The sequence below is a fragment of the Anomalospiza imberbis genome, chromosome 3, assembly GCF_031753505.1.
Source record: "Anomalospiza imberbis isolate Cuckoo-Finch-1a 21T00152 chromosome 3, ASM3175350v1, whole genome shotgun sequence".
NCBI classification, from domain to species: Eukaryota; Metazoa; Chordata; class Aves; order Passeriformes; family Viduidae; genus Anomalospiza; species Anomalospiza imberbis.
Window position 1 is genome coordinate 105,929,596 of NC_089683.1, and position 22,279 is coordinate 105,951,874.

The 22,279-nt window shown below is 41.1% G+C and overlaps 1 protein-coding gene across 9 annotated transcripts in view; it reads left to right on the forward strand.

Annotated features, from left to right (window-relative positions):
* The window catches only part of RIN2 (Ras and Rab interactor 2), a 66,222-nt gene that overhangs the window by 15,185 nt on the left and 28,758 nt on the right, over positions 1-22,279 (forward strand). For 6 of the 9 annotated variants that reach the window (XM_068186292.1, XM_068186295.1, XM_068186293.1 and 3 more), the window contains 2 exons: positions 10,884-10,978; positions 19,277-19,371. In XM_068186292.1, the coding sequence (XP_068042393.1) occupies positions 10,922-10,978; positions 19,277-19,371 (152 nt within the window). In that variant the 5' untranslated portion in view covers positions 10,884-10,921. Of the gene's footprint in view, positions 1-10,727; positions 10,749-10,883; positions 10,979-19,276; positions 19,372-22,279 lie in introns of those variants that run through there. The other 3 variants (XM_068186297.1, XM_068186291.1, XM_068186298.1) reach the window with 2 other exon arrangements.

A 22,279-nucleotide genomic window follows, 5' to 3' on the forward strand; every position in this document is an offset into this window, starting at 1 on the left:
CGGTTGGTCAAAGTTGTGCATGGATTTTATAGAACACTTTTTATAACCAGTCTTATAGACCTGATCCTTATGAGGAATGTACAAGTATTTTAAATTATTTTGAGAATTTAAAATGGCCTCCTGATTTTTCCAGATAGGTCAGGTAGAGGCAATGCTGTGCATTATACTATCTGCAGACTTGGTTATGAAGAACTGTTATATTGCCCTATTCATGCCTCCCCTCTGCCCCCAACCAGATCCTCTAACAGGCAAGAAGTAGACTGTGCAAATAGAGTTTTTCTCTGCAGGATTTGATTTGTGGTTTTGTTTTGGTTTTGAACCTCCTAGTAACACAAAATAAGTGCAGACATTTTGTCTAGGCATTCCATCTCCCATGATGTGTATATGGCACAGCTGACAGGACAGTGAGAACGTGTGCTTGGGGTGTGTCCTCTTGCTGTGTTGGCACACTTGTGCAGCAGTGAGCTGGCACACATTCATAGCTCGGTCTGCTTTTTCCAGTCTGTTATAGTTCCAGGGTGGTTCAGGAACAAATTACGCATTCTGAGCCTAGTGGTGGCTTTCCCTCTACGTAATACAGGTTAGCAGTGCTGTGCTGTGGTGGTGCAGAAGGTGTCAAGTCCCTAGTGGGGCTAACCCAGTTCCCAAGCCTGTCACCATGAAAGCTTTCTACAGTGAGCAGCTTACCTGTTCATTGCCAGTGGATCCAATCTAGGTTAGGACAGTGAAAACTGTGCTATAGGCAGGAGTGTTATTACATGGATCATCCTTGTGTGGAGAGCAGTGACCTTGGTTTAACTAATGCAAGATTTTTCTTAGTCTCTTCTGTGCATAAACCAAAACAAATAGGTCAAGACATAAACACTGTTCTTTTAAAGTTTTTCCAGTGAAAATATTTTCTTTTGTTCATTGAGAAATAAATCTTCTACTTGGTACTCAGCCTGATGATTTGCTGTGTTTGTGCACCCTCAAGGGTGTGGAACCACATTGGAAGTGTGCTACAAAAAGTGCTTCTTATAGCAATCGACAGCATTCTTCAAAAATTAGTAGTGAGTGCTTAGTGAATAAAGAAGCAAAGTGTCCATCATGTCTGATGTCCAGCTGTTTAAAATAAACAGTGCAACCACAAAAACTTGCATGTGATCTTCCTCATGGTCTGTTGGATTACATTAACCTCTTGGTCAGAAAGCACTAGTGCAAATATAACTAATGACATGCAAATAAAATTGTTATTGAACAGAAAGCAAATCCATGCCTGCAGCTGGAGTGCCCTCAGGTTAGTCACTTGGTGCTGACCTGGTGCAGTTCAGGATGCGTTCTTAAACAGGCAGCTTGAAAATGGGTCCTTTCAAGAATTTCAGTGGCTTCATACTAGCTGACCTATAACACTTAGTGTACTTGCTTTAGGGGGCAAAAAATCAGGTTCCATCACCGCAATTTTTCCTCATTTGTTTAAACTTGGATAAATATTTGCATATCACTTTGTAGGTGAGCTGTCTAGGGTATTTTTAAACATTTTCCAGTGGTAGATAAATAATAGTTGTGGTTTGTTTAGTCAGGTTGTCCCTGTAAAAAGCATACATCCAAATTTTTATGCCTCCTGTTGATGTGTAGTTCCAACAGTACATTAGTTTGTTTGCTCCAAGTTTAGATGTTTCCTCACACAGTTTTTTGTTCTCAGGTATGTGTCATTTGCTAATAAATACAAGGTTAAAAGTCTCATTTATTAATTATTTAAGCTGATATTACGCTTTTTGACTTAGTGCTTCCTTTTGGGTTATGTAAATTTAGTAATTCCTTTGTGATGAAACATAAAAATGGGTTTTGGAGCAGTGGAAATCTCCCCCCCATGTGAAACTGAGTTAGAAAAATTAATGCTTTTCCTCTGATATCTTGGTATTGCAAAAGAAGCAAACAAACAAAGTCAAAACCCCACCAAAAATAATACCCAACCTCCCCAACACACACTTCCCCATTCCTTCCCCTTCCTGCTTTGTGACGTCTTTGGAAAAAACAGAGGTTAGAAGGGGCTTGCAGAGTTCAGCCAGTCCAGCCCTCCCTGCAGGCTGATCAGGAGCTTGGGACCTTGTCCCACTCCTCTGGTCACACCTTTCTTTCCTCTGCACATGCCCTGGTGACAGTGAGGGGTTCCTATGGGTCACCCCCATCAATGCAGTGTCTGGAATTGTCACTTCTGAGTGGTTCACTCCTTGAGAAAACCTTCTGATGTAGGGCAGTACTGTTCTCAGTTTTCATGGGGAACAAAAACTAATTACACATCAAAGTTCTCACCAAATGTGAGGTCTATTTCTTAAATCACAGGAGTGCTTTAACTTTGGTACTTCTGGACTGTGCATAGACCAGAGAGGGCACATATGCTTCCTGAAATCCCAAAACATGTTTCTATTTTAAAGGTGATGCCACACTGTTTAGGTTTGTCTCCTTGACGCTTGTAAACACAGCGTTTGGTATAAAGCCTGAGTTTTTGTGGTCCACAAAATTTACTATTTCATGTAATATGCTGAAAGTGTGAATAAAGAAGAAAGGGTGAAATTATTCCTAACTAATGCTAAGGGCTAAATTGAGAATTGTCCCAGGTGATTACGTCTTAACAGTTTTGAGTAAGGAATTCAAATATTAGCCTTTACCATGGACTTGGCTGAAATAATCTAGTCTATATTTAACTTGGCTTACTTGGCTCAGAGGAAGAACAGCCTGTGTACTGGAAATGAGCAGCTGCTGTCACTGGGAGCTATCCAAAAAACAAGGTGCCAAGTATGGTGCATTTGTGATGATCTGATTCCTTAGTTAATAGCTAAACCATTAGATTAGTGGCATTTTCATATTATCTTTTGAATGTGTCACACGAAGATGAGCATAAGATCAACACCAGAATAAAGAGAGGGGTGTTTGTTCCCTGGTTAATCATTGCCCCGATGCCTTTGCCTGTGCTGAAGCTGAGGTGCACAGCACAAGCTTTTATATGGAGCTTGGAATAACAGCCTAAGGGGCTCCTGGTCTTACAGATTCTTCTTGCATACCATTTAGTGTGCTGTGCTGAACTCATTCCAGTAATTATGACCATCAATGGAAATCTTTCTGTTGATTCTGTGAAATGCAGGATGCAATTTCTTTGGCATTGGCTGCCTTCTAAACAGCAATTTACTTTGCAAAACGTTTCATAGGGAATAATGAAACCATTGCTTGCTGTTATAAGGAGTTATTTTCTTACAAAGAGATACCTATTAAGCATATTGGTGATGCAACAAACACGACTATAAAATGCTATTGCATTAGAATTAAAAGAAGATATATTTGTCATTGTTCGTGGTATACAATCTATTTAATAGTTGCTTTTTTTTTTTTCTTAGTAGTAAAGAGCTTAAAAAAAGCCCTTAAGTAGGGCTTTTAAGTAGCCCTTAAGTAGGGCTTAAAAAAATAACAGCTTTTGCAGTTCTTTTAAGATCACTTTTCTGTCTTTCAGTCCATGTCTCATATTTACTTTTAAGGTCAAACAACTTTTAGATCTGTCTGCTGTTTTTTCCCATTTGTGTGTTGCTTTGGGTGAACAAATGTAATCCTTTTCAATTAATTATGTGAAGAAGAATTTATCAAAATAATTGTGCTCCTTAGCTCTGAAAAGAGAATTGCTCTTACTGGAAATCAGCTGAAGCTTTTCTGGAAGCATTGAGCAAAATGAGCACAAGCTTTGATGAACATAGTACTCTGCCACACAGAATAAATGTTTTAAGGTGGGATAAGGTGGAGTGGCTTCAAACTGACAGAGACTAAGTTTAGGTTATTAGGAAGAAATTCTTCCCTGTGAGCGTGGTGAGGCCCCTGGCACAGGTACCCAGAGAAGCTGTGGCTGCCCCATCCCTGGAAATGTCCAAGGCCAGGTTGGACAGGGCGTGGTGCAACCTGGTCTAGTGGAAGGTGTCCCTGCCCACAGCGGGGGGTTGGAATGAGAGACTCTTTTAGATCTCCAACCCAAGCCATTCTGCAATTCTATGATCTTGGAAATACGTGAGTAGATAGAAGTGTTCAGGCTCTCTGAAACATCAGAAGTCAGGTCTCTTCTTCCCCCTTGCTGCATGGAGGATTGTCACCTCTGGCAGTGGAGTAGACAGAGCTTTGTTTTGATGCCTCTGTTGGGCCCAAAGGTGAGAGCTAGGAGTTGAGTACTGAAACCCTCATCCTGATCTGGCTTTCATGGTACAGGGGGAAGATGCTTTTCCCAGGTGCCTAAAATAAGCCATGGTCAAGCCCAGCAGGTGGTTGTCTTGTGCATGTCCATGTAGATGTAGGTGCTGAACCCCATGTCCCTTTGCATTAAAGTATCACTGTGAATTCTGGAGTTTCTCTTGACTGTGAAGCTAATACTGTAATTCAAGCAATTACTTTTTCTTGCTTCTCCCAGGAAGTGCAGCTCTATGTCAAACTTTAAAAAGATGTTTGAAAACACTTGTGACTGTTATTTTTATTATTCAGTGGTTTTGGCAGGAATAGTAAGTGGAAATTACAGAAATACTGGAAGAAACACTAGTTTTTGTGAAGTATGTAGACCAGGGAATTTGGGAAGAATAGAAAAGTTCTGAAAGGTTATCCAAATCAAAGTCATTCTCTTCCTAAATATATTTCTCTGACATTTCCAGAGGCAAAACAAGACATGAATGTATCAACAAACAATCATTCTCTTATAAGAGATTTGGTAGTATCCTCCATGACTATATGCTGTGCCAGAGGAAATGACTTGGGGTTTTATTCCTTTTCAGTAATGTGGAAAGTATGCCATGGGAGCAAGCAGGAAGAGGTTGTTTAGTGGAAGAGAGGAAGAAGCAACTTGGGAAGGGGTACAGAGGGACAGTGCTAGCAGCAAACGGAACTGTCCTGGTAGGGTGCTGTGCTTTTGCAACATGCTGTGCTCGTACAAAGCTTGAGGATTGGCTTTCCTGAGGCATTCAGTGTTTGCATAACAGTATGCTTCTGCTGGAAAGAGTGATGCCATGTCTGCTCATGTTGATGGGAGCAGAGCCAGGACGATTCTTGTGCCCTTGTCAGATGGGATTTTCAGATGCTTTCATTTCTGAATTTATGGCTTCATAGATAAAAGAAGTGGGTAGACAGCTGTGAGTGAGACAGTGGATCTGCACAAAATCTGATGGGACTTAAAGCCTCTCCTGAGAGTGCTGAACTAAAACAAGTTCAAAGTAATAACTCCTATTTATCCTTTAGTCTCATAAAAGGCTGCCAGCAAATAGGATCTGGAATCAAGGGGAAAAAATAAGCCTGCTGGCAAAAGATTGTTTGAGGCAGGAATGATGACTGGCTGAAACCAGATGTAGAAAGATCAGTGCATAAGTCTGGCAGTGATGTTCCCACTTTAGGCTGACTCTGATAATTATGCTGTGACTGATGCATAGACTGGATCACAGCCCCTGAAGATCAGTCTGTCCGGGTGACAGTTTCTTAAGCACTGGCTGGTACTTCATGGCCTAATGCATGGTGGAGTCCTCCTTGGAGAGCTGGCTGTGATTTAACAGCATTGTTATGTTAGGTGAAATAAGCAGCATTGATACAGTTTACCTGTGACCCCCCCTCACTGCCTTTGAAAAGTTCGGAGTGTTGCATATTTATGTTTCCTTTGCTGTTTATGAAGACAGTATTGTTTCCTGAAAAGGATTGCAAACAGTCGCTCATGGCCCTTCTCCCTACTTGTGTAGGGAATGTCTACCTTTGTAAGATCTTTTTTACATGGAGGGCAGAAATACTGACTGAGAAGTACTCACTGACATCATACCGGTGGCTTTCTTCGGGGGAGCAGCTCACACAAACACATTATGTTTAGGTAGCAAAGATAAAAGTATAAAGAGTTCTTGAAGGAAAAGGAGGGTGAAGGAATTGTTGCTATTTCCAAGGTTTTTAAAACTCTTTAAATAAAATGGCAAAATACAAAAATCCACCTGTGTGTAAAGAGTGACTTGCCATTTTTGATGTATGTCTTACTTGTTTTCTACAAGTAATGTGCCCTTGCATTACTTGAATAAAAAAAAAAGACTGTAAACCCTTTCTACAGCCGGAAGAATGGTGGAAATTAGAATTTCTTTTTACATAATCCCCTCGCATTTTGCTTGTGGATACAGCTGTGTTAACACAATGCAACATTTGAGTTGAGAGATCTGCCAGATCCTGGCACCAGTGATAGTTTGCAGACTGAAGGTCTTATTTGATAGATTTTCAAAGTGATACTGTGCTCAGTTGTATCTATGTTCCTGGAAGGAGGCTTGCACTCAGCTTCTCAGAGGAAATACTTTCAAAAGGAAAAGTTTTATTTTGCCAAGATTCAGATAAGGTCAGAGCAATTGGACAAACCAGAGCTTTGTAAGGTAGAGATGAACATAGACTGCTCCCTGGGACTGGCAAATGCGCTAGGAGAACAGGAAAATGAACTGAATGAGGATGATTACATTTGCTGAAAATTTGAAGTACTGTGTATATCTCTTGATATATTGTCAAGTGTAGAGTTGCATTTGAGTAGGGTGTGGTTTTTTTACTTTTTTAAATTAAGCAAAATGTATTTATCCTTCCTGCTTCTGGTTTCTACTTTAACCCATCAGAAAATGGTTTCACCAAATTAATTTTAGTTGTTTTAATACTATGTGTTTATAAATCGCTCTAAAAATTGATTGTAATATGATACTAATTCACTATAGGTTTTACAAGTACATCTGTATCTGCCTAGCTTCCATGCTTTTCTGTTATGGGACAGTAGGGATTGTATTCCAGCTGTATCCCACTGCTGGCCAAGGGAATGCACTGACAGGTAGCAACCAGCATTAGCCTCTGACGTCCGCTGACCTCTGTCAGCTTATACTTAAGGTCTGGACTAATATTTTCTCCTGTGTTTTCTTGGCTGCAGAACAGCAAAACCGTTTCTTAATTTACCTGAGGTAGTTTCTGTGAGAGTCTGTGCTCAGTGATTGCACGGTCTTTACAGGTAGAGAATGAAAGAGGGCAGACTGAGTTTCTTCAGAGGAGTAACTTACATTTAAAATACAGGAAAAAAAAAAAAGTGATAATTCTGTGGGTCAGCCAGCAAAAGGAAAGCTGCAGATAGCTCTCTTCCTTCAGTGGTGGCATACTGAAGTCTCTTCCTGCTATCTTTTTTGTCTGTGTTAAAGTCTGTCCTCATTCAGGTCTTGTTAGGTTGGCCAAAAGATCAAAAATCCTAGTTAGGATCTAAGGAACAGGAAGCTAGAGCAGTTGGATAGCCTTGATTCCTTAGGAAAGAGAAGAGGTGGGATTGTGGGAGGATTGTGGGCAGTCTTTGCTAGGACTTTCGGCTAAAGAAAATGAGATGTTTTGCTTTGTAAAAGCAGGATTGGAATGAGAGGATTAAAGGGAATGATCCTGAAAAGTCCAGTGAGGTGGTCATTGGCTCTAATATAGTTAAGAACATACAAAAAATCCGAGTAAAATTGCAGTAGAGGGAGTAAAATAGGAGCTGTTTTGATAAGGAGTCAGAAGTCAGATTGCATAAGGCACGTGAAAGGTGCTCTGGCATTCCCGTGTGAATGAGAACCAGCAGGAGAAGGGAATGGAAGAAAGATAAAAAGGCACCTGGGTTTTTGAAACATACAGCTTGCATGGGCATGAACATCCATGCAGTAGCGTTGGACTTGACGGAAATTTGCCAAGCAGACAGATCATGCCTTCTCCTGCCCTGTCTTGTTGGTCACACACAGGAGCTCTGTCCTGGATGTGGGGAGCTGTAGGAAGGCAGTGCTGTGGGTAAGAAGTGTCTGGCACCGGCTGCCCACGGAGAGCTGGGACAAAGCCCTGGGAGACAGAGAAGGCTTCCCTCCAAACGGCCGGGCAAAAGGCCGCGTGAATTACAAAGTGAGCTGGCTCCTGCAGCCTGGTGACATTTCCAGGTGGGTTTCTGAGCAGGCAGCACCTGGGCAGGGTCTGAGTGAATCTGTCTGGGCTCCCTGCCTCGGTTCCTGGAACACAGGAGGAGGAGAAAAGGCTTCTCTCCAGTAGGTGCAGGAGATGACATGCTTTGCTGACTTGCTCCACCTAGCTTCCCAATCAGAGGACGGAGATTTTTTGTTTCTGACAGCCTCATACAGTCCAAATTCAACAAGGACACCTTCAGAGCAGTGGTTTTCCAGCCTGTCTTGGATCTGAGTAAGCATCAGATGTGTACAGCTATGTGGAGAAATGAAGCCTCCTGACAGTAGGTTTATTTTTTCTGCATGATATGGAAATACCTCTCAGCTCCGAGGTAGGAGCTTGCCCCTGGATTTTGGGGTGTTGCACCCAGCCTGGCCGTCCATTTTACCAGCAAGCCCTAGTATCTTCTTGTGTTATTGGATGGTGAAAAAGAAGTACCTGCACCAAAAGAGCACTTCCCAACAAACACAAAGAAGCCCAGCAGTGTTTCCCATTGTGCTGATTTTAGTCAGAAATACTAAAACCCACTCAAACATGAAAAATTATTTAGGTTACCCTAGATTAGTTTGAAATCACACTGTAACCTTGAAAGATGGTGGGGATTGATTCACTGGCTGTGTGGAGCTGAGAAGAGCCCAGCTGAGGCTCAGAGTTAAGGTCCTACAGATAGCAGTAATGTTGCATAAATAGTGACACTAATAGAAGTTATGGAGAAGTCTAGAGCTCCAGAACCTCTTACAAGTGAAATAAGCAGTGGTTTTTTTTTTTTTTTTTTTTTTTTGAGGCTTTCTTCTGACTGGAGTCATACCACTCTCTGAAGGGCAAAAATTGTGTATTTGTGTGTTTTCCTTCCTCTGTACATTTGAGTGGAGAATGTTAAAATCCCAGCATGGTCTTGTTTGGGTAATAGGATTGCATGCAGACATCCTTGTGGTTAAATTGAAAAAAAAAAATTAAAACCCATGAGATTTCCTGTGAAGGGGTTGTTGTTTATAAATGAAGTGCTTAATGACTGAGACTAGAGATGTATAGACAACTGCAGGATGTTGCTCATAACCCTCTAATGTAACTCCTTAACACTCTCAGGTGAAAATTTTCTTTCCAGAATTGATCTAAAGAAGATTTTCTTTTTTAAATATAATTTCTTATGCTCCCCAGAGGGTAACACCTGCTCTGTACCCTTGTGTATGTGACAAATGAGGAGACAGAGCTTAACTCATTTGATAGCACCTTCCAAACCACCTGCTGAACATAATCTCTTATGGGATTAGTGCAGTCAAGTTATTTAAGCACACTTCTAGGTAAAGAAACACAGTTCACAATTCTTTAGAGCTTCACCAAGAATGTATCTTTTAAATATACTGTTTTAGGAAGAAAGTTGGAATTTTTTACTTTTAATGTTTTTTCTCGGCCCTCTTTTTTGTCTTCTCTTGCCCATCCCCTGGTGTTTGGTTTTCACGACAGTGCAGAATTCAAGATTGTACTTTCAGCCTTCAAAGTCTGCAAACCCAAAGTCTGGGAAACAAGCAGGTTGCTGAGCTTCCTGGCATGGCTGCTTTTTAACCAGAATGCAAGTGGAAAAATGTAACCCACTCTAGTGCTCTTGTGGTAGGACCTCTGGAAACAAGGCAAACTATTTCAGGCTTCCTGCTACATGTTAAAACTAAAATGCTTCTTTTTTCCTGCTTGTACCTCTCTGTTTTCTCAAGAACTTTTGCTTGCCGGGGTTTTTCGTTTAACCCTTTTTCTCATTTAAGCTCATCCTTCTGCCTTGGTCTTCCTCACCCATGTCAACTCTTTCTCATAAGACATTAGAGGGAAACAGAAGCATGCGTGTATTTGGTGTGGGGTATTTGTCAAATTTGGGGTTTTACCTGTCAGCATTCTCTGTCCCAGCTGCTTTGTTCTACTCCATCTCCCTCTGCAGCCACACCACTAAACTTGGTTTTCACTGCTGCTGACAGCCTTTTATTATTTTAATTTCTGCTTCTATCAAATCCAAAGCTGTGCCTCCATCTCTACTCTGTAATGTTTTGCAATTGCATTATTTGCCCCTTTTGGTAGCTGAAACTTCCAGCATAACTCCCTGCTATGTGGTTGGAAAATGTGTGTGCAAGGAGAAGAGTTAGGCTGCTTAAATACAGTTACAGCTCGCCTGTAAAAATCCTAGGACAACTTTTTAGCCATGGAACTGAATCCTGCTTAGCTCAGAAGCTGATTCACAAATTACTGGTGTGAATTGGTTGTGACTTTAGAGGAACTCTGCTTTCAGATACGTGATGGATGCATTAGTGTATTGTCCTGGGTGTTGAACTGTTCGTTCAGTTTACCTGATAGCAGAAAATGCTGCTTCTTCCTAAATTCATCTTCAGTTCCTGACTTGAATATGACTCAGTTGCATTTTAGAAATCTGAAATCAGCATTTTTTGGGGGGTGTTTGGGCTTTTTGTTGTTGTTTGTTGGGTTTTAATGGTAGAGTGTTTTCTCCCTTGGGGGTGATTTTAAACTGTTTCTTTTCCCCTCCTGGTAAATCCTGCTAATACTGTAGTATTTGAGAATGGATTGTAATGACATCTAACATTTTGTTCTGTTTCTATTGCAGACTGAGGTCAAGTAAACAAAGAAAGCAATCATTATGTTTTAGCATTCTTTTTTAATGAGCACATTAAAATCTAGTCACAGCTACAGGATCAGCTGTGAAAAGAAGGAGAGATACGGAACTCTGAGTAGCACTGTATTTTTGAAGCAGTTTATGGAAAAATAATGGACTGAGGGGATATGTAAGGACTCTGGTAGGAAATAAATGGCACGATGTTGTTGATGGAAAGGGTTTGGCAGGAGGCTTGTTGTGACTGTTTCTGTGGCTTAGAATTGCAGAGGAATTTCCTACAGACTGGACTAACCATTACAAATATGTGTCTGCTTTTAGGAGATCAAGGCATACAGTGGAGTCTTCTCAGGGAAGATGTCGTCTTTGACAATGAGAACCCGTTGTGTGGACAAAAGAGGAAGTTTCTTTAAGGTAAATGGGATACTTACACAGAACATAAAGTACGTGGGTTTATATGAAATGAGCGCAGCAGAATGTGCAGTACCCTCTGTGATACATAGTAAGCCTTTTCTGTAATCAGGAAGTACTTCTTGAGCATTTCTTTTTACAGGCATATTTGTGGCTGGATTACCCCCCAGTTATTTCACATGTATATTTTTTTCTGTACCTGGAGTAGAATATTTGGTGTAAAATAGGTCATGGCCCTCTTTGCTGCTAATGCTGAGAACATAAGCTTTATTATGCACAGGCATAAAATTATTGTCGCCTTCATAAACTGGATTTGTGTCACTTAAAGTTGTGGTACAGGTTTATGATTTCCATTGCTGGATTGAAAATTGGTTTGATTTCCTTGCTTATTTTGAGAACAACTGGCATCCCCAAAAGCCAGACTGCAGTAGGAGTTACCAGTGCAATTTTCAAAAGATGACTGAATCCTGTTAACTATGTGCCAGGGCCACAGTGGCTGTCTTTGCTGGGCAGGGTTTTGCTTTAGGGAGCAATCACAATTTACAGATGCTTTTGAGCACTGAATTAAGTGATAGAATATTCATCACTTGCTGTAGCTTCTTCGAGTGAAAGATGCTAATGCTGCCATCTTGGGGTGTTGCTGTTTCCATTCCTTCTCTTTCTCTGGGGCAGAAGTTTCCCTTGAGGAAATCTTTAGGAAACAAATGATTAGCGCTACAGTGACATCATGTTTTCCTTTTGTCTTGCCCAGCAGTTAATAGGGTCATCCAGTGATGGAAACCACCTCTCAGTTCTGCAACACACTTCAGCTAACTCTGATAACTCAGGAGTACAAACATCAGCCTTGTTGATAGCACTCCACAGCCAAATAGGGAGAATAGCCCTATTTTTCAAATCACAGCAAGGAACTGTCTCAGTTCCAAGAAATATCTCTAGGTTGTCTCTTGCATGTGTGCTGAAGGACTCCTGATGTCAGATGGGACTGTAAGCAAGCACCCAGTCATTTTCTGCAGTCCTTTAGGATCTCCTTATGTAATTCTTATGTGAAAATAGATGATAGAAGAGATGTTTTGTTCATGATGATGGGGTTGCAGTTACTCTAAATTATTAGAAATGCAGTCTGCCTGGGCAATTTCAAGAAGCATTGTCAATTAGAAAACTAAGGTCCTACATTTTCTTAAGGACATGCTGGCAAGGAAAAAGATGCCTCCAAGCTACTTTTCCAGACCCCTCACCATCCCTGCGAAGTTGCACTGTTGGACCATGGTTCTGAGCACAGAGTGTGGGATTGGAAGCTGCAGGCAGTCAGTGTGCCCAGCCTATGTGTAGTGCACCTGGCAGTGTGTGTGTACAGTGAAATTACCTTTTTTTTCTCCCTCCGCCATGTGAGTAGAATTGTGACAACAGTTACATTTGTTTGCTACAGTTGAGCTGGTGAGCAAGCAAAATACTTGGCATATCAGATTTTTTGAGTTTGTATTATTTTAATTTGCTTTGTCTATCTGTGTTTAGGAGACCTAGTAATCAAGATACGGCCTTTTATCTCTGCTGATTTGTTCTTCGGTATGTTCTCCCACATGCACAGACTGTCCCCTGTACATACACATGGCTCTCACGTTGTGCTTGTTAGTTTGCAGTTGCCTAAGAAACCTTTACCATGTTGGTATGCAGATTCTCGGGGCATTTAAATCTTCTTTAGGGAGTATCTTACCATTCTCAGCAACATTTGCCAGAAAAATCGCTGACAAATATCAGTTGGGAAATTCCAAATTTATCTTATCTTTTCTGGTTCTTAAGTTGTTTTCATTGCTACAGCTTCTAACCATCTCTTAGTTTTTTTCCACAGCCATTCTTTTGACTGTTAGTACACAAGGAAAACAGTATTGTCCCCATTTTAGACAGAGCAGAAGTCTGTAGTTTTAGAGGCTAAATTCTGTGGACTCTACACCTTGTGATTGGTGAATGCTCAGAGCCAGCAAGTAGTCAGAATGAGGCAATGATGGGGTTAGTCTGGGGTTAGTCTTGGATAATTCTGGGACTGAATAGCTTGCCAGGGGTTACAGAGAGAGTCTGTGGTAAGGCAAGGGGCTGAATATATGTCTCTGACAAATGTCCTCTCTACTGAGTTATCTTCCTTCTCATCAAAATGTTCCAGTGTTTACTGAACTGGCATCAGGGGTTTTACAGCAGTAAAGCTTTCCTATTCCAAAATAAAGCATCAGGTAAAACTTAGTTTCTGATAAATAAGATACTGAACAATGTCAGTGGCCCTGAGAATTCATAGCTCACCAGAATCTGCAGATGTGTATCAAAATATTGGATTGTATTCAGAGGCTTGCACAAGTTCAGAAGCAGCATTCTCAGATGGGCTCGTCTCTGGCACTTGGCCACCTCATCACACAGGGCCCTCTGTGAGGGTTGCTACGTTCTGCTTATCAAAACAGGAAGGAAAAGATGTGATGCCAAAGAGGATGCAGGTCTCCAGAAAGAATGAAAAATGAGATGCTGGCAGGAAGGAGGAGTGGTAAGTGCTGAGGCTCATTTGTCCAGTCTGATTCTAATCTCGTCTTCACCCCGTGTCCCCTTGCCAGATTAGAAGCACCCATCTTTCCTTTTCCTCTTGAGTTCTTGTAAATCTCAGGTCTTGGAAACATTCTGCAGTGGTCATCTTGGCTGACTCTTTAGTGCCTTCTCAGAATGATGGCTGTTTGGTTAATTCTCTGTACATGCTTATTTCTGTTTCAACACAAAGAGCAGGAATTCAGTTGTCATGCAGTTTTTTCTAAAAATGTCTGGGAATAGACATCAAATCAAAGCCACCTGTCTTCTTCTTGGGAACAGGAAACTCATCAAGTGAGTAATAAGAGCTGTAGTTATGCTGGGCTTCTGGGAGAGGCACTGTCTATATCTGGTCCTGGGCATGTGCTTTATTTCCCTGATGCAGAGCAGTGATGTGAGTGTCAATACAGCAGCTTCACAAATGTGACTGGAGCCGCTTGGGAGTGAGTTGCTTCTGGTGAATATACTGATTATTGCTGCTTGTAAAACATCCTGAATGATGCAAAGCAAAATAGATGTTGTGTTATGGTGAGGGAATGCTGGGGTGCTGAGGTGCCATGTTTGTGGCCTGTATGTAGGAGTTTCGCTGTCACCCTTGCCAGCTCCCAAAAGCTGAGCTTAGTCTTGTTGAGCTCCGAATCAATTGCTAATAAGAAGAGTGTGGTGCATTATGAAAGGAAATGCTGTCAGTTAAGATGTTTGCGTTTCATTATTTCGTTCATGGATGTTAGGAATGTAAACAGTTAGTACATGGGTATTTGGCAATCCAATGTTTAGGATAGATTTGGTTAGGCAGTACTGTACTGGGCTGCTGTGTGAATTCATGTTGCCTGAGTCATAATTATTATTTGGGTTTACAGTGGTTATACTGTAGTGTCTTTTGAATTTACAGAACAGTTCTTTATCAGTGTTCTGGTTTGAAAGCAAAACCAGTGAGAAACTCCAAGTCAGAAATACAATTTATTAGGAAAAGGGAAAAAGAAAACAAAATACATGAAGTAATACCAAAGAAAAACCACTGACAGAGTCAGAATACAACCTGACACCCTTTTGGTCAGGGTGTTGGTAGCAGTCCAAATTGGAATGGCTTCAGTCCTCCTGGAGTGGCAGATGTGGTTCTATCGGAGCAGCGATCCTGTAGAAGGGTGTAGTCTTCCTTAGAAGATCCAGTGGAAAAACCCAGGTGTTCCTCTTGGAAAAGGCTGTCTAGTGTCCCAAAAGATCAGATTATTTCCAGTTAGGAATGCTTGGCTCCTCCCTCTGGGCGGAGCATCTCACAGTGGGATGCTGTAACTTTCATCAGCCATGCAGTGACATTCAATAGCCCATTAACAGCAGGTGTCTCCCGGGGAGGGGTGGGGGGGAGGATTGGTTTGTGGAAGAGATAAAGAAAACTGCCCAATTAACAGAAGACAACTGCCACACCTCTAACAGATGGCAATTGAATACATCTTGCCTTGCAATCTAGGACAATCAAAAGTAAATTCCAAAGGAAAAATCGTTGCACACAAAAATAGTTATTTTATCATGTTATATAAGATCTTATTTAAATTTTGTTTTTTATGAAATAGTGATTAATTAACCACCTGAGAAGATGTCATATTTCCAAATGCATTTTTCAGGTAAACCTCCTCTTTCTATAGCATAGCAGGGTAATATCTATTTCACAGACCTAAACAGTCCCCAACAGATTTCTTCTGATTACTGTTTAAGTTCTTGGGCTCATATATGCTGTTTTACACTAACAGAGGCCTCTGACAAAAGTATACATCCACTTCTGTTGCATTTTCCTTTGGAAGTTGCCTCTGACTGTGTTGATTTCAAGTCTGTTGAATCAAAGGGGTGAGTTTTCCCATTATTTCCAGCCAAAGAGGTACTGTACTTGTTGCAAAAAGAGAAGTCTCTTTGAAGAATTCCAATATTCTTAGCCTTGCACTAAAAGTGAGAGCCTTCTGCTACTGCTTGCTTCCTCGGGGCTGGAGCTAATAATAGTACATACCCAGGATTGTTGTAGGTAAAAATTGACCCAGCCAAATTAAAAAGAAAAAAACAATTTTTATTAAAGCGATCAAATTCTATCTGAGCCAGCCACAAAGAAAAGGACAGTGCCGAGCCCGGGATCGTTGCTGGGTGAGACACAGGTCCGACTGCTCTAGCAGGGGCTCTCCTGTGCTTCACACCACCCGTTCTGCGTGAGCAGTTTTTATACAGTTTATTTTGCTGGAGGCCAGGATTTCGGCGATCAGCCTTTTCTTCCCATTCAGAGTCCCACATATTCATAAAGTCTCTTTTCTCTGCGCTGAACAATCCAAGATCCACGAAGCGATGTACATTGACAATGGAGTTATGGGAACCCGGCACTGAGACGCGTCTTTCGGAGGTTCCAGTGATCCCAATCTCGGGTAGCTGTCGGGAGGATCATCGGTCATCACCTGGGAGTTCCTAGATTATCTCAAGAAACGGCCCATCTCTGAGCGAGCCACATGTATTAACTTGTAAATGAAACCTTATTGACAATGGTTTCAACATACATGAGGCAGCCCCCTTGCCCTGGCTCGCTTGCTTTGTGTCTATATTTTAATCATATAAAATCTCCTACCCATATATCACTTTATAGGCGCAAATTATACCTTATTACACATAACAGGATCCTTCCTGCATTTTGTAGAAACATGTTGTTATCAGCTCATTTTGTATGATGCTAGTCACATGTGCATCACGTGTGCTGTATAATCACCAGAAGTTTCATTGATCCTAAATACTGGGAAATGCTGTCATAAAATCATGACTGCACCTTATATTATTTGATAGAAAAATGCTGTTGTTAACAGTATGTGTCAGTTAATTGCAAGGATACACAAATGGTGCAACTCCGTAAGATTTTCTTCTCTTAAGTCAATAGAAGAGCAATTTTTTTGTCATTAAAGGGAATTTAAGGAAAATTAGTTGGAAATTGCTAAAAATATTGGTGGTTTATTCTAGAAAAAAGTGAGGGGCTTCTTCCTGGAGGTCAGTGTTTTAGTGCAAGTGGAGTACATGGTGGTAGGTGATAAGTATTGGTTGGGTTGCGGTGTGTTCCATCCTGGGGAACTTCGCAGGTCAGTTTGGGGTTTGGATGCCACACTTTGACCTGGTTTCCTTGTCCAGAGTGTATTGACTTTTCAGAGACTAAGGCTGATTTGTCATGGAGGCTATGTAGCATACCCAAGAAATTTAGCCTGTAGAATAGAATGTGAGCATAAGGCTGCTTGAAATGTGCCATTTTGTTTAAGTCCTCTTCAGAAAAAGAAGGAAAGTTGCTAAACATGGAAGAGTTCCTCTCAGGAATAATTTCTGTAGAGTTGTCTTCAAGGCAGGCATACAAATTCAAAAGCATTAAGATTACTTCACTGTTAGTAAAGTTTGGATGAGAGTTCTTTGCTGTAGCTCCCTGAGATTTTGTTTTCTGGGAGGGAGGTGGGTTTTATCACAACTCTGGTCAAAGCCCTCTAACAGAATTAACTCAATTGCCAGCCAGGTAGTGACACAGCAAAGCAGGCATGGAGGAGGTGGCTGAAAATACATGGATGCTTCTGTGGAGAGCTCATACTCTATGCTTTATAGGGAGAGGTGCTGAAAAGCTCCTATGTTGTGCAGATTATTGGCCTTTGAAACACTTAGTCTCTGTTGATGTGTCAGAGAACAGGGCACACCACTTTGATGGCTCTTTATGGCCACAGTTGGTCTTATGGTGGTGATGCTGCTCATGAAGAGGAGCTCCTTGTGCAGAGCTGATTCATGGGCAGCTCAGCTTTCATGCAATCGCCAGCTGAAGCAGCTTTGCAAGAGTGCTTTGCTGGCAATGCAGAAATTCACCCCACTCTGGCTGAGGGTAGCCTGTGTTCTTCGGGTTGCCCCTTCCAATGGTCAGGGAGGCATTGCTTACATCTGGCTGCAGAGACTCAGGGTTGTTTGGGAATCAGCAGGTGGAGTGTCTTTGCAGTGTCAGTGGTGCATATGGCTGGTGTCACTGAAACTACAGGAAAAACAAAAACTCTCCAACAACAGTCTTTAGTGCTAGAGAATTAAGGCATTAGTTTATTCTTGCCAGGATGTTTTTCTGGCCAGGACATGCAACAGAAACCAGTTCATCCACACATTGCCCTGGTTGTGCAGAGAAAATCATTCCATCACACAAGTCTTTATTAGATTTTTCACGTTCGTCAAAACCCAGAGAAATTCATTGGTTCCGTGTTCAGTGCTCCCAAGGTCTTAGTATTTGGTTTCCTACTGGTTATTGGTTTGCCTTTAATGTTAATTAGTTTCTCATTCTTCATTCTCTTATCTATCTCTTCCCAGACCAGGAGTCTTGGACCATGCTAGGGGAATGGTTGTTACCTTTTGTGTATCTTCTTTTTTGTCTGCTGAGATGTTAAACTCATCAGACCTTGAGTGGTGGAACAGTCCTTTGAAAAGAAACTTCAATTCCTTTCCCCCTGGGCAAAGGCAAAGAAACCCCTGACTAAAGTTATATTAAAAAATGTTAAACTTCATATAATTTCCAACACTGGGAACTATGACTTGGACAGAAGGAAAACCCTTGGGGTGTTGGTAATGGTAATTCATTCTTACATAAGGTTCAACATTTATTGGAGTTGGCCAGTTGTAAGCAGAGACTAAAACTTCTTTTGAATTGATTGGAATAATGGTGCTCAGCAGAGAGTGTGAATTCCTGAGGAGGAGGAAAAAATCCAGGGTAACAATTTAGGAAAATGATGCCTGCAATCCTTTGAAAATGCTGCTGTACTGAGTTACCTGCCCTGAATGGGGCTCAGGCTCAGGGCAGCTGTGAAGACTGTTCAGACTTGGACCCCAAAGCTGTTTTTGCTTCATATGCCAGAGTTTTTGTTAGTTCTGATGTGCAGGGGTGGTGGTAGAGATCGCTGCATCACTGCAAACCTTTTCTTAGGTTCCCTTCCGGCAGGAGAGAGGGAACCCTGCTAGGGTTTATAGGCTGTCATGGTGTGGCATGACAAGCAATCTTGATGCATTGGCTGAAAAGAAGTGTTCAAGAGAGCAGGCTTTGCAAATTTCATCGTTGGTTTCTGCTCAACAAAATGTAAAGTCTGGCTAGCAAATTCTGCATTTCTCAGGGTACAACCTTAGTGCTAATCTTGCCTACCTTAAAATGAGTTTTTGCCCTTATACCCAGAATTAGATTGGTGTTTTACCTGAGCTGCAGAAGGGTTGCAAGGCAATTCTTTTTTAATTGAATTGTTGTGTTCAAGTGGAGTCCAAAACCTACTGTGAAAAGCAGCCACCCACTCCCCTCTTGCTTCATTGCTTTTCGTCCTCCACGGTATCGTAATGTTGGCTTAGGGTCCCTTCTGAAATAAAACTCTTGCATGTGGAATTCTTCAAATTTTTTTTTTTTTTGAGAAGGTAAATGCTATGAATAGCTAAATAATTTAATTATTGTAAGATGTTGTTTAATGCACAGAGGCTGCATATTTAATCCATTTAAATTAAAAGGCTAGCCAAACTGGAAGGTTTTGCACTGGCACAAAACAGGAATTACTCTTCCTCCGAGAACCTTTATACGTGGCCCCAGCCCTTACTTGTTCCTTTGCAAGGGGAAGTCCAAAGAGGATGCTATTTTACAAAAAAAGAAAGTTTGTAATCTCTGGTGACTAAACTTGCCCTGGCTTCTTTTCCATGCCTCTTCCACTCACTTGATGTCATACTATTTTTGTCCCTTTCTAGCTCATTGATACAATTGCCTCAGAAATCGGAGAACTGAAACAGGAGATGGTACAGACAGATCTCACAGTGGAAGATGAATGTGCTGATTGGCGAAGGTGATTAAAATGTTTATTTTCATGGTTCTGGAGAGTCTACCACAACAGGAATGTTTTCACTGTGCTTTCTTCTTGGGTGGCTTATGTCCTAGCACTTTTCTCCCTGGCAGCACAGGAGGTGTAGATAATCTTGCTCTTGATCCAAGGAATTTGCCTTTGTGCAGGAGTTTCAGTTGTTTGGAGTATTTGCCTTAATATCTTCTAATTGCAGCTGAGCTTCACTTCCTTGTTAAAAGCTTTGGATACTGATGAATGTCTAAAGCAGGAAACTACTACCATTATTACCATTGTCTGTGGCACAGCTTTGCTTTCACGCTGTAAAGACAAAATGTCCATTGCTTCGAGTGGCTCTTTGAAGATTCAATATACAACAACATGACTTATTTATGCTCGCAGGTTAGGAAGTAAAATATTGACTGCTATGAGCTGATGCATATGTGGGTTAAGTTAATTTATGTATGAGTAACTTGCACATAAGAAAAATAAAATTGTGCCTTTAAGTGCGCAGAAAGGGACCTCAGCATTTTGGCTTTTCTTGAACAGTTACATCTGCTAAACATCTGGAGGATAATCAATATTTTAGTCCTTGTGTTAACAAGAGAACACATTTTTGTACTTACCTGAAAAATTTGTTGCAAGAGGAAAGCAACCAATGGTAGGTGTTGTGTTTTATCTGACTGCATGGTCTTGGCCAGCTCTGGAGCTGGTGGGGTTTGTTCTTTTAGCAATGAGTTAATGAAGTGGAAAATTGTTTTTAGAATTAAATCCAAGATTTTTAACTCTTTTTCTTCCTATTAATTCTATTGAAATCTGCTAGAACTTACTACAAAGCATATGTAGATTATTTTCAAAAACATTAAGCAGCAGCTTTGTTGCCCAAGTAGTAAAGAATGTAAGACAGTTGAACTAATTAAAGTTCTTGGCTATGGCCCTGGTTGAACAATTACTCAAATTTTAAAGCTTTTGAGAGCGCAGTTCTTTTAGAGGGGCCAAAGGGATACTTGCTTCATTTTGTGAATTCAGCTAATTAACTTCAGAGATAAGAAAAGGCTTCTTGTATCTTTGAATACATCATATGCATGAAAGGCTAAGGTCTACTGATTCTAAAATCTTGGTGGAAGCACTTAGCTAGAAACAGTCAACTAAACCTCCCCATTTTACAGATCATGAGTTTTCTTTTTATTGATTTTTGTAATGAATTTTTAATCTTAATTTGTTAATCTTGACTGCAAAACATATTTTGGTTTAAGATAAAGTAAACTTAACATTAAAAAGTGAATAATGCAATTTCCATGAAAAATAATAATATCCATCAAAAAATTATTTTCTGTCACTTCAAGATGATAATGTGAAATATGAAGTCTGAATAAATGAGCTAAAGTCAAACCTACTGTGACTATAAAATTCTGAACTGCATGCTTCTATGTAAGGAAGAAGATGTATCAAAGTCGGTAAGTTAAGTAATTTAGTTGTGCACTGACACCTTTTTTTAAAATATAGTGCTACAGAGCAAGATTATAGTAATTTCAACAAGAGTTTTCCAGAGTTCTTGTTTAAACTAGATACTTCACAAGACCGTGTTTACTGTAATAACTTTATTTCTTTGTAGTTAATTTAAAACTTGGCAGTTAATGACATTTTCTTTTCTTATTGCATTCTGCTGTTCAGAAGTTGGTGTGACCTTTAGATTTGCATCTAGGGATATTTGAGCTCAATGGAATGTCCATTTTCCTTGCTCTTTTTCCACCTTAGCAGGTATTCAGACACCCAGAGCAGTTCTGGAAAGACAGGCATTGCAGAGCTCTCAGCTAAATTCAGAAAGATAAGGACATGAAATCGTGTGTCTGCAACCTTAGTATTGTGGTGTGGGCTTTTTTGTGGTTAGGTGGTGACTTTCAGATTTATACTCTGCATCTTATACACTCCTTTATTTGGGGCTCATCTCTCCTTTTAATACACTATGGCCCAAGTAATATCAAGAATCATTCAAGGGCTCACTTTGGCTTGTAAATATGTAAAAGCCAGGCAAAAAAAAAAAAAAAAGCTTGCAAAATGTGTTCCAAGAGGGACTGTCTCAGTATCCCACTTTTTTGATGCCTCATGTTTTTCCCAGTGCAGACATTTATCTCTATAATTCAAATGAGCAGAATTGTCAGAGGAGGCAGTTAGTGGGACAGATTTCTTTCATGCCATTCCAGTGATCTTTGAAAGAGTAACAAGAGCTTCTGCATGCAGTGGCAGTCCAGGAGCATGTGGGACGGGTCTGGTGGCACCTGGATGATCTTTTAGGAAGCCTCAGGCCCCCTGCACATCTGTGTGAATATCCATGAGGGGCCAGTGCTTCCTGCTGTCCTTCTGGAGGGAAGGCTGTAAAGCTCCAGGCTTCCCAGGGCACTTGGTGCCTGTGGAATAGTTCAGGGATGCTTTGCTGGTGGTGGCAGCTGCAGCAGCTTATTCCCTTCCTGTTCTGTTCCCGTGGAAGGAACAGGGGCAGAGCTTTGCTCCCTGCCTTATGTCCTGCACTGCACAGCCCTCACACTGCTGTCTTTTTCACAGCGGTTACTCACTTCAGTAGAGCCATCTTCTGTCCAGCATAGAGAACCATTTCTGTTATTGCTGACAGGTTGGCAAGTATCCAGGAACTTTCTTCCCAGCTGCCTTCTCTTGTCCTTTTAGCTGTAGGGACACAGGAGGAAGTTACCAGTGGCTCTCTGCCCCTCCCAGCTGATGCTCAGTATGACTGTATAGACTGGGCTGGGGTGATTAAGAGCTGTTAGATTTACAGAAATCCAGGCATTTTGCAGTGGATGGTCAAACTGAGTTAACTGTGAGGTGGTTAACTTTTGTGAGACTGGAGCAAGGTTCGCATCATGACCAAGGATCATCTTGGTGAAAAGCTTGAGCCTGT